This window comes from Mirounga angustirostris, unplaced genomic scaffold, assembly GCF_029215605.1.
Source record: "Mirounga angustirostris isolate CCGP_5_RB_7025 unplaced genomic scaffold, mMirAng1.0.hap1 SCAF_4, whole genome shotgun sequence".
In the NCBI taxonomy this organism is placed as follows: domain Eukaryota; kingdom Metazoa; phylum Chordata; class Mammalia; order Carnivora; family Phocidae; genus Mirounga; species Mirounga angustirostris.
In genome coordinates this window covers 175,738,520-175,753,214 of record NW_026991712.1, presented here as the reverse complement: position 1 = coordinate 175,753,214, position 14,695 = coordinate 175,738,520, and the positions used below count along the sequence as shown (strand labels likewise).

Here is a 14,695-nt window from a genome sequence, read left to right as displayed (position 1 = left end):
GAGGCAGTGAGCAGAGTAGATTCACAGTCCTGGGCTGAATCGTTGGGCAGCTCACGTCCCCTTCCTGAGCCTCAGTTTCCCCATCTGTGAGATCAATGACTGCTAGCCCCTCGTTCAACAAATGACTGTCGAAGGACAGACACTGTGCCAGCAGGTTTAACAATAACACCTGCCAGGGTCCTCGGCAGGCTTAAAGAGACAGGGGACAGAACCTGGCACATTGTGGGTGCCCTGTGCGTGGTGGCTGGCACCTCCCTCCTGTTGCAGCTCCGGGAAGCAGCCGAGGAAGATGGGTGTGGAAGGGTAGGGTCTAGAGCCTTTTCCCTTGGCTGGTTAGAGCCCTCGGGGCAGAGGCCATGGATGGACAGAACTCTCAGGAATGTTCTTGGAACTCAGAGGGGCTGCTGGACAAAGGGTGGCACGGAGAGGTCAGCGGTAGCCAGGAGCCCCGGGGGGCTGGAGGCTGTGTGTTTGGAGCCAAGCCTCTGGAGGTGCCAGGGGCTCGGGGCAGAGCACTGCACAAGGGACCGCTGGACTCAGGGATCAGAGACAGCTGGGCACCGAAGGGGAAATCCTGGCAGACCATCAGCCAAGCAAGCAGCTGTGGATAAACAAGGACTTTGGGATCCAGACAGGGAGAGGAGACAGGCAGCCGCCGGTAAGGAACCTCTAAGAGGCCGTTAAAATCAGGCACTGGCCCAAGACACATGGAATTTCCTCTGCCTTCGGGGTGTGAATTTTCGGGACTCAAGGCCAGTGATTTATGTGTTCGCTGAAGGCAGGTGCTGGGGAGGGAAGCTGGGGTCTCCAGGCTCCACGGCCCACAGGGCAACTCACCCTTCTGTGAAGGGAGGCTGTGTTGTGCTGTGAGAGGTGCTCAGGCCTGGGTTTGAGCCCTTCTTCCACTTCTTACTAGCTGCATGGCTTCTGGCAAGTTCCACGAGCTCTTTGAGCCTCCATTTCTCCACTGGAAAAATGGGAGCCCTCCTGAGTACCCAGGGTCGATGTATTCTTTAGGTAGGCACAGTGCCTGGGGCCCATGGAAATGTATGAACTTGAATTCTTTTAGAATCAGGAGGAAAATAGAATATGAGTCACGAATACGTCCTACTGCATCCAGCCCGGATTGTGTTGGTTTCCATACCGACACGGTTGTAAAATACTCCTTGAAAGAATTTTTTTTGGAGGAAGGGGCCCATGAAGGCAAAAGTGCTCAGGACCCACAAAGCCACAAGAAGGCCCTGAAAGGTGGTCACACTGTGTGCAGAGGGGACCGTTGTGTTGGGGCATCTATGGTGGGAAGTCCTCTCCTGCCTCTGTGGAGGACCATACCCCATGAGCTCTCTACTGCCCCCAGGGACCCCTGGGATCAACTCCTTGAGTTGGTGGGGACCCGGAGGTGGGGTCTGAATGCGTCTCCTGAGAGGCATGTCACGGGACGGGATGTGTTTTCTTTTCCAGAACCCCAGAGATGAACGGCCTTCTCACACTGGCTTGGTTCCTGGTTTGCAGTAAGTGCTGGCCCCATGACCTCTGAACTTCTGACCTTCCACCCCTAAGAACAATAGGGTAGGTGGAAAGGAGGCTAGTCTTTGAGGTCGGGGAGACTTGAGTTTGAATCTTGGCTCTGCGCTTCCTGTGTAGACGTCGGCAAGAACCTTCGCCTCTCTGAGTCTCTGCCTCCTCATCTGTGACACAGGATGATACTCAGCCCACTGGTGGGCCTGTCACACGATTCTAGGTGGTGACGGGTAAAGATTCTGCTATGGGAACAATATGTGGCTTGCAAATGTGTGAGGCATATTTTTTACTTTGGTGCAAAACAAAACAAAATAAAGCCCAGACGAGAACAAGACCCTTCTGTAACTATTCCGTTCCTGGGTCATTCCCTGCGGAGGCCGGCCCCACCTGCTGCCACCTCCCAGCTGGAGGTAACTGCCCAGCACAGGGGAGCCCCATAACTATGTACACAGCCCCCCGGCAGGCTGTCCTAATCTTTGATGTCTTGCCAGATCCCTGGAGACTCGCGGAGGGCGGAAGGCGGGAGGCTTAGTGCAGGGAGGGAACACTTGGCTCACTGTGAAACCCTGAACCTTTCCCTCCAAACTACTGTTTCCCGATCTGGAAGTCGAGGGAGCTGGCTTCAGTGATCTGGAAGGATCCCACCCTGCTAAGGTCCTGGGCCTTATGTCCTAAGTGGTGTTATTGGAGGGAAGGGGAGTGCGCATCTGTCTGCTGCTTCCTACAGCTACTGTATTAATTAGACCTCGTATTTCTCGGTCATTCACTAGGTGTCTGCCTCCGTGCTCAGAATTCACATACTTTCTCTCATTTTAACCCTCAAGATAACTCCACAACGTAGGCATTCACTTTAGCACCCTATCCCCCCGACCCCTAATTTGCCGATGAGGAGGCAGAGGCTCTGAGAGATGAAGTGACTTGCTCGACATCATGCTGTGAAATGAGTGGGCAGAGGCAGGATTTGAACCCACGGTTCCCATTCTCCGAGTCCGGACTTGTAGCTCTACTGCTTTTCCTCCCCTTTCTTGCTCCCGTCCCACTAATGGGGAGAAGAAGGAGGAGACACCTGGGTCCCCGCAAGCCCCAGGGCAGGAACGGGGGCAGGAGCAGGGGCAGGTGCATGCCGGGCAAGCATGTTCACCGGGGGCCGGGAGCTGTCTTCCAGGTGTTCCTGCTGTGCCCGGGGGCTTGCTGGACCTCAAGTCCATGATTGAGAGGGTGACTGGGAAGAACGCCTTGACGAACTACGGCTTCTATGGCTGCTACTGTGGCTGGGGCGGTCGGGGGACCCCCAAGGACGGCACGGATTGGTGAGCTGATTATCATGATTATCCTTTATGTTCAGCCTCTGCGCCTGCACAATCTCACGTAATTCCACATCAGTTCTGGAAGATGAGTATTAAAGTGCCATTTTATTGGTGAGAAAACTGCGTGTCAGAGAGGTTAACTGACTTGCTCGAGATACATCTAGTAACGTCACGTGTCTCAGTGACCACATGTGTCAGTTGGTCCATTGCTACGTAACATATCACCCCAAGAGTAGTGACTTCAAGTGACCATGACCATTTACTTTGCTAAGAATCTGCCTGTGGGGCAGGGCTTGGCAGGATGGCTTGACCCTGCTCCACCCAGCTTCAGCTGGGGCAGCTCAAATGAGGCTGGATCATCCAGTTTCCGGAGGGCTCACTCCCATGGCTGACATGCTGTCGCCCCCGGCTGCTGGCTGGGGGCTCAGCAGAGGCTGTGGGCTGGGGGCCTCGGTTCCTCTCACTTAGGCCTCTGCAAGTCTGTTGGAACTTCCCCACAGTACAGTGACCATTGGGTTCCAAGAGTGAGTGTCCCAAGACTGCAAGACAAAAGGGTTTAGCCTCAGAAATTCCATGGTGTCAGTTGGTGGAGGCAGTCACAAAGGCTTTGAGAGGAAGGGGACCGAGATTCCATTTCTTGATTGGGAAGTGTCAACATTCTAGAACATGTGAAGGAGAGACGATTCTTTGGAAAATTCTGAGACCCCTGATGTGGATAATGGGATGGGGCCATTAGGCAAATGGATGGCAGATGGTGGGAGCCAAGTTTCCCACTGCTGGAGGGGGAGTTTACGCCCTGTGGTGATGGATTAGAGATGGAGATGTCAGTATGAACTCCTGTTTAGCTTAATATAGATGCCGGTGGTTACATACAGAAATAGGTACAGATGTGTGTACAAACATGGGTTAAAATAGACACATTTTTTGCTCTGGCAGCGGAGAGGACCTAAAAGAAACAATATCCCATTAGCAATAAGCAACTCCTAAAGCCCAGACCTGGTCTCTGATACCATTCTTCAAAAAACGGAACCAAGGCTCCTTGGGGACCTGGCTGATTCTAGGACCAGGGCAGAAAATATACAGGATGAACCTGGAGTCTCATGTAAGGCCAAAAGATAAGGAAGTGTTCAAAAACAACCACCTGCCACATTGATAGAGATATGTCAGGGACCACAGGAGCTAACTGGAAGGGCTCCCAATGGCTCCCAATGGCCAAAGCTGGAGTAATTAGAGAAGCAAAATAAGCCCATAGCCCCAGTCTTATTATGAGAAAAACATCAGACAAACCCCATAGAGGGGCATCCTACAAAATACCTACCCAACACTCCTCAAAACCATCAAGGTCATCAAAACCAAGGAAAATGTGAGAAATTGTCACAGCCAAGAGGAGCCTAGCAAGACGTGACAACTAAATGTAATGAGGTATCCTGGATGGGATCCTCACATAGAAAAAGGATACTAGATAAAAACTAAGGAAATCTAAATAAACTATGGACTTTTTATAATGAATCAATAATGATATGTTATGATTTAGCTGATTAGTTATTTAGTCAATGACATCAATATTGGTTTGTTAATTGTAACAAGTGTATTGTACTAATTAATGATGGGAAAAACTGGATGTGGGGTAAAAGGGAACACTCTGTACTACCTTCTCTATTTTTCTGTAAATCAATTTTTTAAAAATGCAATCTGCCACACCTAACATACTGGAAGTTTGTTTTTTGCTCACCTAACAGTTCCATGTGAATCACATGTTAATTCCAGGACCCAGGTTCCTTCCCTCTTATGGCTCTGCCATCCCCTGTGGCCTCAGAGTCCTCTGCTGGGTCATCTCCATCCAGCTGAGAGATGGAGAAAGAGAGAAAGAAGAGGACAGTGTGGGAGGGTTTCATGGGTAGGTCTGGAAGTGGTGGGCATCCCTTCTGCTCATGATGCCCTGGCGGGAACCTAGTTGTGTGGCCACACCCACTTGCAAGGGAGCCTGGGAAATGTAGGCTCACCGTGAGCCCTGGAGGAGAAAGCAGGTCAGTGAACCACTAGCCAGTGGCAGGCAGCCCCAGTGCAAGAGCAGAGAAGTACTCATCCATATCCCTAGCTTCTTTCTTTGCCAGACTGCACCCACCTAGGTGGCCTCTGCTTAAAGTGACGTGCCCCTTACGTAGGATCTACGTCTCTTGCATTGACAGGTGCTGTTGGGTGCATGATCACTGCTATGGGCGGCTGGAGGAGAAAGGCTGCCACATCCGGACACAGTCATACAAATACAGATTTTCACGGGGACTGGTCACCTGTGGTAAGCCTGGGGCTTCCCCTTCGGGCCACTGATAGAACCTGGGTCTCTGCTGGTTCTGAGTTCAGCTGCCCCTAGAGGTCAGCCAGCCTATATCTTAGAGGGCAGAGCTGGGCGCAAGAGGGGCAGGATTATTGCAGCCGCATCTGACCTTCTGGGGAAGGGCTGAAACATCGCAGCCTGAGCATTCACTAGGTGCCAAATGCTTTGCATACCTCTGTTTACTTGCTCCCCCAAATATCTTTTGGAGTGTATTTAGTCTCCCCATTTTACAAATGAGGAAACGAACTCAGAGCCTTGCCAGTGCACACAGCTAGAGCTGGGATTCAAGCTCAGGGCCATCTGAGTTCAAAGCTAAGTCTGGGGGTGGTATCTCCTCTATGAGAACCGGAGTTCCTCCGGAGCAGGGGCTGTCTCCACGGTCAGACTGGGAACTCCCAAGGGCAAAGAACGTGTCTCCACCGTCAGACTGGGAACTCCCGGAGGGCAGGGGCTGTGTCTCCCTGGACGGAAGCCTCCCCCTGGGGCAGCAGCTACGCCTCTTCCATCGGCTCATGCATTTCCCAGTGTGGAAACTGTGCCTCCCTCATCAGACTGAGAGCTTCCTGGGCAGGAGGCAGGCTGGGGAGTCCGCTCCGACTAAAGGCAAGCCCGAGATGCAGTGTCGGTAGAACCCCCCCTTCACTTCCTCACTGTGCATTTGGCGTCCTGCCTGCAGAGTCCGGGCCCCCCTGCCAAGCACAGCTCTGCGCCTGTGACCGGAAGCTCGTCTACTGCCTGAAGAGGAACCTAAGGAGCTACAACCCTCGCTACCAATACTTTCCCAACATCCTCTGCTGACCAAGACTTTTGTCCCCTTCTCCTACAACACGGAGCCCACTGACGCTGCTGGGCTCCTGAGAGAGGCTCCCGGTCTCGGACCTTCTTCTCTCTCCACGGTCCACGGGGCTTGGAGGAGCCCCATGGCCACTCTTCACGCTCTACAGAGTCCCAGGAGAGCGACTCTGGTCATAGGCCCGGGTAAGGTCAGGGTCCCTGGCCCCTGCTTGTGAGGTCGGCCCCTCTGATGCTGGGAGCTCGCCCCTAGCTCCAGGCCAGCTGTCCCCCCTCACCCTGAAGACAGCGCCCCTTCTCCAGCAAATGCATTTACTCTTCAGTGTCTGCAATCGGATTCTCACTACCACCCTCTAGAGAATTTTTACTCAAGGTAGAAGCCAAGTTGACCCCATAAGTCTGCCATATAGATATTAAATAAAATTTATTCTTAAGACAAATAAAACCACATGGGCATTTTCCTCTGCTCCGGGGAATTACCCGTACCTCTCCTTCCTCTGCCACTGGGGTGCTGAACCCTGAGTTAACCACGGACTCTCAGGAACAGAAGGTGCAGATTCAAAAATAGAAGGTTTTCTGGGACCAGATCCAAGCCTCCTTTGGGGTTCATCTCCTTACTCTTGGGGGGCCTCTCTGGCCAAGCACTGGGCTGCATTCTTCCTTAAGGAGATGGGGAGAAGGTGCTAGGCAATCATGCTAGCTTGAGCTTCCGGGCCAGAGAGGGTCACGGTCAAATCCCAGCACTGGCTTCTCCAGCCATGTGGTCTCAGGCTTGTTACTGAACGTCTCTGACTTCCAGTTTCTTTAAAAAAGGAGCTAGAACGTTTTTTTGAAAAATGTAAAGTGGGTAATCCGGAGGCCACCTGGGTGCTGACACGGGAATGCTGAGGTTCTGGAATGTCACAGAGCAGGACGTTTAAAAAAAAATAGGATTCAGCCGAGGGGTTTATTTTTACCAAGCAAGGATTCTAAAAAACCCACCTCATCTATCAATTCGTAAAAGAAAGGGTGTTCTAATACCGAGATTGCAGGAAGAATGCGCACATTCCAAAACAGAGGAGAGTCCTTTCCAAGAAAGGACCTTTGGCTTCCTTACACGGACAAACCCCAGAATAACCACATAACAAATGGGATCTATATTTAAAAAGCTCCAACGCTGAATGTTTTCAAAATAAAATTTAATTTTATGAAGTGACTTTGAATGTGCCAGTGTCTTAGAAAAGTTTGATATAGGCTCGCGTCTGTATTTGACAGTGTTACACAGAATGGGGCTCAAATGTCCCATTTGCTCATCAAATTTTTTTTTGATCAAAACCACTTCCCAAGTCCAATGTTAAATAGGAATGTAGCAGAGTCAGAAGCTTCACTCTGATGCCATCTCTCCCCGGTTGCGATATCCTGGCTGACGGAGACCCCAGTCCCAGCTTCTTCCACCTCCCATCAGGTTCAGGGAGGTTCTGCTGCTAGGTTCTGCAGGAGGGGCTGTGTGCAGGCTGTCACCTCCGGGCATCCCAGTTCGGGGCACCAGCATTCAGACAGGCACAGGCAGGCATTTGTGGACAAAGGAAGCTGTGAGGTTATGAAAGCAACACCACAGGCTGAGCTGGGCTTGAGCTGGAGGGGCCCGTGGGCAACTTTTGTTTATCTACCAGGACATTGAGGTGCAGAGAGGTTAGGAGACTTTCCCAAAGTCACACAGCACATCAATAGCAGAAGGTGGTTGGGGAGAGAACACGGAGAGAACACAGAACCTGGGGTGGTTCAGGGACTCGTCCATATTAGGGGTTCTTGGGAGGATCCCCTGGATTCCACCTGAGGGCCAGGTTCCTCTCTGCTCTAACCGCCTTGGATAACAGAGACAGTCCCTGGGTGGTTAGTCCGGTTGGGGCTCTGGCTTCATTGTAGAGGGGGCCCCCACTGAGGTCCTCCATGGTGGCTGCTCTGGACCCTCACTCACTGCTGTGAACAGCTCTGGGGAAATGATTGAAATCCAGGAATTGCCAAAACCTGGGAGGACTCTGACTCTGTTATTTGACCAGCTCTTGGGTGACAGGAGAACCATCAGGGAGGTCATCTCTCAAAATTGAATGGCCCCCCAAGGGGGGTACCATCCTGGATCTGTCAGATGTCCCTTGGCTACATGGAAACTGCATTTCCCAGAAATTCCATCCTTGCAGAATTCCAGGCTGGTGTGGGTCTCCGGAGATGTGCATGAGACGCTGTCCCAGCTGACACCTGCTGTCCCGTATCTGCTGGCTCACTATGTTGGTGTCAGAAAGCTGCGCCTGGTCCTGCCGGGCCACCTGCCCCAGCGCCTCTTGTTGGAGGTGATGAGATGATGAAGGGCGTTCAGGGCTGTCCTCACCGTTCCATTCATCCCTGTCCTTCCAGTTTGCCCTGTCACTTGGGCCACGTGATTTCAGGTAGCAACGCCAGCAGAATAAGAAACAGCCTCTCACGGAATGTTTTCTTTTACTGGTGCCCACAATCGTGGAAGTAAATCCCCGTAAAAAGTCCCTGATTTTGTATATGGGTATCTCCTCTCCGTTCTGGGGCTCCGATCAAAGCCTGGTTGATAGAGCCGGCTTCCCGGGGCCTAGCGGCGTGCCTGGCAGGGGCTTCTCCAGTGTTTGTTGACTGAATGAGGAACTGGATGAACAGATGAATGAAGGAGACACAGCCCCTGCACTCGAGGTGTTCACAGAGTGGCACAGAGACAGAACTGAGGAGCTGGGCAGGCAGCACAGTGGCCGTGGCATGTTGACCTCTCTGGTGGCGCAGTCTGGACGAGCGCTGGCTCGTCCTTGTCCCTTTGGCCTCCCGGTCCCTGATGCCTCCCTGATCCGGGCTTGTGCTGAGTGAGGGCAAGGGCCGTTCATCAGACGGCCACGCTGGGGCGGTCCCCTCGGGGGCCAGGGGAGATAACTCAGTGCCCCGAGGTCTAGCAGGGGGTGTAGTCTTCCTGCATATGGCTTGCCCCTGAGATGAGGTCCCAGCCTGCTCTGTGTGTCCAGAACCTGCTCAGACACAAGGCCGACTTCTGGTCACACTCGCACATCTGTTTCTGGCACTTGCTCCCGGGACCTGCGCTAGTGCGGGAAAGAAACTGGGGTGCTCCCCTCTGCTGCCGCCAGAGAGACCCATCCTACCCCACTCAGGAGGCAAGAGTTTCCCTGGGGATCCTCAGAAATCCTGCCACCTCCTGGAGGCCTCTCAGGATGGTGACCATGCCCTTCCCTGTTGAATTCAGAAAGCCCACGGCGATGGCGTAAGTCAAGCCCTGGGGGAGGTTTGCTGTTATCCGTCAAGGGTCCTCGATCCATCTTTTCTTTCACATACTCCAATTGCGCCACTCCCTTCCTCTAAAGCCTTCAGTGGCTCCCCGTTGCCACGTTCTTCAGCCTGAATTTCAAGGTCTTTCCGCGGCTGGCAGCCCTGCCCTTCCGCTTGATCTCCCAACCACTCCCCACTTCCCCAGACCTCCATGCCTCACCATCTTGCCCTGTGTGTTCCACTCTGCCTCTGCTCTCGACGTTTCTTCCCTTCTGGGATGTTGTCCCTCTCCTTTATCCGTGAGTTGGCTTTTTTCTTTTTTTTCTTATCGGTAATAATAATCATGAACGCTACCACTTACCGACCGCCTGCTATGTGCCAGGGACTTTCTTATAGGTTAGGTCCCTTCAACCTCCCAACAACCCAATAGGCAGATGTCATAATCCCACTTCGATTGAGGCCGAGCATGGAACCTTGGCCACACAACCCGAGAGAGGCAGAGTGGGGATTTGAACCCGGGACCGTGCAGATCCGGAGCCTGAACTCCCCGGGGGCGGGGCCTGTGCCTCACTGCTGCTGGCTCGGCTTTCCTAGCTGGGCACGGGGCCTGGCACGGGGTCTGGCACGGGGGGGAGTGCCCAGTGAGTGTGCTCTGGGTCAGACCCCCTGCACGCTGCTCTCTGTCAGCACCGCCTTAGATCAGAGACACCTCGGCTGCAAGCAGGGCTCAGGTCTGCATCTTCTCGGGAACCACAGCCAAGACTAGGTCAATACAGAAAACCTGGTTTTGGGGGAGCCTGGCCGCCGACTCCCACGGGCTCAGTGAGAACCTATGGCCACAGCTGGGACCCAGAGGCCCTGCATGCCTCCCGAGCACTCGGAGAAGCATGGAACTAGACCCTGGCTGGCTGTAGTGACTTTGAACCCTAGACCATCCAAACACCTCCTCCACACCCAACTGGGTTAGCATTCTATTAATCGGAATTTAATTTGGGGTAACGAGAAGTATTGGGAACTAGATACCAGGTTCTAGTCCTGACTCTGCATGTGTCTTGGTGTCTTGGGTGATCTTGGGCAACCCCCCTCCTGACCTGAGCTTTCCCATTTTACAAGAGCAGTTTGACAGATAATTTTAATTGTAGCCCTGGTCCGTGAGTGGATCATGAAATCAGTTTAGAGGCTTGCATCTGGTGTGCGTGCGTGCACGTGTGTGCGTGCGTGTGTATGTGTGTATGTGTGTGCTTATGCATGTGTTAATTTATCACAAGCAGTAAAATGCTGCTTCGGCAAATTGTGCCTCTGTGGTGGGTGTGTGTGTGTTGGGGGCTGATTGGATCCAGGTGTGAAGTTTCTTACATTCTGTGGGTTGCCATCAAAAGGATTTGAGAAACCCTTGCTCACATGACCTCTCAGGGCCTGCCTGGGTCTGAAGCTGCTGGCATCTGAGTGGCTTCCCCGTCTGAGCCTTAATTGGTCCGGTGCCCCTGGACCCCCTCATCCTTCCCCTCAAGCATTAGATCGGAACGGGGCTTCTGGCCATGGATCTCCAAGCCTGTGATGGAATCAGTCCCTGAACATTCTGGAACCACCCAACAGAGGCACTGGACATAAACACAGGTGTTTGGCTCCTGGCTGGGACACAGAGAGCCAAGCCATGGGTTTAAGCCCTGGGGAGCCAGTTTTTAAGGACTTTGGACAAGACGGGGGCTCGGGTGGTTGCTCTGTGTATTTCCTCGCCATGTGACCCCAGGCCTGTGATTCCAATTCTCCAAGCCTCAGTTTCTCAGCTGTCAAACGGGATAATAATACCTTCCTCACTAGGCTGTTGGGAATATTTGATGATATGATGCACGTAAATTACCTGTTGCAGCGCCTGACAAACAGTAGGCGCTCAATGATGGCCACTATTGTCGGGGAGGACCACCAAACCCAAGCCCAGGAGTTGACTCCAACCGGTTAGCTCTAAACACAAGCCCTAGGGGCTGAGGTTGGTGTCCAGGGTGGAAGGGGGTTCCCGGCTGCCCCGTGAAGCGCTTACCACATTGGACGTGGGTGTCAGCGATGCTGTGGTTATGGCGATCCCATGGGGAGCACGGGGAGCTCTCAGGCAGGTGTGGCAACACTCACAAGTGGGGCAGCGCCTACGGGGAGCCCCAAGCTGGGCCTGGGGCAGAGGCTGAGCGTTTCCGCATCTCCAGCCTCTGTCTGCGGGCTACCCCATGCCACCTGTCCACTTACCCCACCGGCTAAATCCCTCCCACCTGCTCAGGCCAGCTGTGTGCTCCCTCCGGGTGACATCTGTCCCAGCGTCCCCAGCAGAGGCCGCCATTCCTCTCCAGGCCCCCCATGGAGTACCAGTCATTTGTCCACTCGAGCCCCCCATCAGGCCTTCACTGCCCGTCTGGGCGAGGTGTGGGGACACGGAGAGAAGACCAACCACAACACAGCACAAATCTCTCCCCCAAGAAGCTCAGTCCAGGGAAGGAGACGGGTACTCCCCACCATGGCAAGAATGAGATGCTCGATGAGGGAGTTTTGAGTTGAACCAAGAGGCTACTGTTGATGCAGGAAGGCGGTGGGTGATGCTGCTGCCAGCCCCCTCCCCACAGATCCTCTTGGTCCGGCATGGACGGCCGTATACCATCTCCACCGGAGCCAGCAAAGAGCAGTGTGCCCTGCACACGAAGGCCCCCGTTCACACACGCTCAGGCCTTGGTGAGGTCGCTAGGCCACACCACCACTACAGGGGGACCTCGTGACTCTAGCTCGACCTCCTAGCATCGTGCATCTTGTCTGCTGGGATAGAAAGGGTTAGGAGTTTAGTCCTAGTGGAGCTGGGACAGCTCAGCCTCCCGGGGCACCTGATGAGTTCTAGGGTTGCCCTCTGGCCAGGCAGGTAGGAGGGCCGCTTCTGGACTCCCTGCCGTTGCAAATACAAATCCCTGGGCTGGATCCCAACTCCCGGTCGGGGACCAGAAATCTGTATTTGTAAACAAGCTCCCGGATGCACCCGGATGCACAAAGCAGTCAGGTGTGGGGACACCGGGAGGCTGCGCAGGTCACAAAAGATGAGCAAAGCCCACTTGGTACACTCACATATACCTGTGGGGACAGCCTCTTGACATCCACAGAGACTCAGATGACCTGTGGTCCTGGCCCTAATTTTATACATTTCTAAATTCGAGACAGTACCTCCAGGTAAAGGTGTAGGAGGTGTGCCCTCCTAATAAATCCTGAATTATATATGACCATCCTACTCCACTTAACATATGTACATTTCATAACTTTCCCTTTTAATTAAATAATTTATTTAAAACATTTTTCATTTTTGGGGGCGCCTGGGTGGCTCAGTCTGTTAAGTGTCCAAATCTTGATTTCTGCTCAGATCATGATCTCAGGGTTGTAAGATCAGACTCTGTGCTCAGCGGGAGTCTGGCCCAGATTCTTTCCCTTTCTCTCTGCCCCTCCCGCCAATCTCTCTGTCTCTTCCAAATAAATAAATAAATCTTTAAAACGTTTTTTATTTTTTATGATCGAATATTTTCTTAAAATGTGTCACTCACCTCTCCACTGTTTAAACCAAGAACACTCCTGTAAGTTTGTTGCCGACAAAGGCTCTCCTTCCCCAACCTTTTACCCAGGTTCCTCTAAGCCCTTGTTTGACTGGGCCTTGTCCCCGAGTCTCATCCCGAAGGGCAAGAAGCTTGTTAAGTCCCTTTAACCAGGATCATTAGAACATAGCTGGGTCTCTAACATTCTATTTTCCGGCTATAACAAACCTCTTTTTCTTGTCTTGTAAGTTGTCTATGCTCACAACAGTTTAGTAGACGATACTTTTGTAAACAGAAATGAAATATTTGTGTGTTCTCCTCACCTGCTCCCTCCAACATTCAGAAGCTCTTAGTGAGTATTCTTATTTCCATGGCCATATAATTATTTGCCTGAGTTCACTAAGAATCAGTTCTCCTTGCAACAGATCATCATTGGAAACACTGGTTATATAAACCAAGGCTCTGATAGGAATGTCCTATTTGAGAACGATACGCACAGGATCAGATATGACCAGACAGTTTTAAGGACTTAAGGCTGACTTTATGGGACCAATACTCACAAAGCCCTCTTGAAAAATAGTGTTCTGGGACCTGGCTTTCCAGGGCTCCCAGCCTTGCAGGCGAGTAAGGAAGGTCACTTCCTGGCAGACCCAGGGGACTTAGGATATCTTGGGGACCTTGAGAGGAGAGGAAGTCACCCAAATCTATGGGTACTGAAGGCAAAGTCTGGTGAGGAGTTCCTGGCTTGGCTTCCTAACCTCTAGAAGTTTCTTAAGTGACTAATCTGAGATTCCCTGTGAAAGGCTCTAGGGCAGCAAACTCAAAAAGGCCTATGTGGTCAATCTCTGTTTTTGCTGCCCTTATGTAAATAATCATGCCCAATCGAATGAGACCAGAATAATTTTGTAAACAAGAACAGCCGGGCATTGATTCTCTTTGGTCAGAAAGGGGGGTGACTGCAGAGAGAAATTTTGTGTTTTAATGGAAAACTATTGCCCACCCTTGGGGTTGTCTAATATCTGACTATAATCCCCCAGATTAAAGTTTCCAATTATTCTCCCACTTTCCTGACTCACATCACTGAGAACTGAAACTGTCCCTTTCGCGATGCCCTGGAAAGAGAAGCTGGATGACTTGACAGGAACTCCAGAGAAGTCACAATAGATGGTGTCTGCTGTCGTGTGAGCCGCTCAGAGAGTTTACTGGAACACCCGATGCCATCACCAAAGACATTCAAACTGCAAGCCAGCAAGTCTGTTGGATTGCCATTGTGGTCCTCACTCCCCCCTGCAGATACCTCCAGCGCAGCATCTAGAATTCTTCCGACTGGCTGCCTTCCGGTCTCAGAAAGTGGGCTCCCAACGACTAATCTTTGTCTTTCTATTATTTTCATAGAGATTCCCCCATTTGATGCCCAATTGCTCGCACCATCCAGCAGGTAGCCTCTAGGACCAAGTCCCGAGTGGTGTGTTAGCTGATCCTTCATGAACAAAAGGCAACGAAACCATGAACAGACTCCTGCTATTCAGAGGAAAGAATGTCTCTTCTTTCCTTGAACAAGAAGAGGGATTGATGAAGACTCTCCTTGACCAAATTTAGTCAGGCTCCTCTAAGACCTTTTTTTGACTCAGCCTCATCCTTAAGAGCAAGAATCCTGTCAAGTTAGGTTTAGCCAAAACCCTCACCCTTGATATCTGATCACCTTGATATCTGATCAGGTTCCTCACTCCTCATCGTCCTCCAGGTGATGTCTGATCACCCAGGCCTGCCTTTGGCAAGAATCCTGTTGGGTCGGCTTAGCTAGAATCCCCCCCTTACCTCAGATGTATATCCCCTTAGCGATTTTCCACCCCTGCCTGCTCCGTGGCTGTAAATCCCCACGTGCCCATGCTGTATTCTGAACTGAGCCCAGTTGT

At 52.2% G+C, this 14,695-nt stretch overlaps 1 protein-coding gene across 1 annotated transcript; it reads left to right on the top strand.

The window, feature by feature from the left end:
- Nucleotides 1–920: 920 nt before the first annotated feature.
- Nucleotides 921–6,083, top strand: LOC123858451 (phospholipase A2 group V). The gene is made up of 4 exons (XM_064587559.1): nt 921–1,017; nt 2,687–2,831; nt 5,018–5,124; nt 5,840–6,083. Exons 1-4 carry the CDS (start codon nt 921–923, stop codon nt 5,959–5,961), a joined length of 471 nt encoding a protein of 156 aa, XP_064443629.1. The 3' UTR covers nt 5,962–6,083.
- Nucleotides 6,084–14,695: the final 8,612 nt, after the last annotated feature.

Coding starts and splice junctions, on each gene's coding strand:
- LOC123858451 (XM_064587559.1), top strand. CDS start 921: ATGGCTTCTGGCAAGTTCCACGAGCTCTTTGAGCCTCCATTTCTCCAC. Junction 2,832..5,017: donor CCCAAGGACGGCACGGATTG/GTGAGCTGATTA, acceptor TTGCATTGACAG/GTGCTGTTGGGTGCATGATC. Junction 5,125..5,839: donor ACGGGGACTGGTCACCTGTG/GTAAGCCTGGGG, acceptor TCCTGCCTGCAG/AGTCCGGGCCCCCCTGCCAA.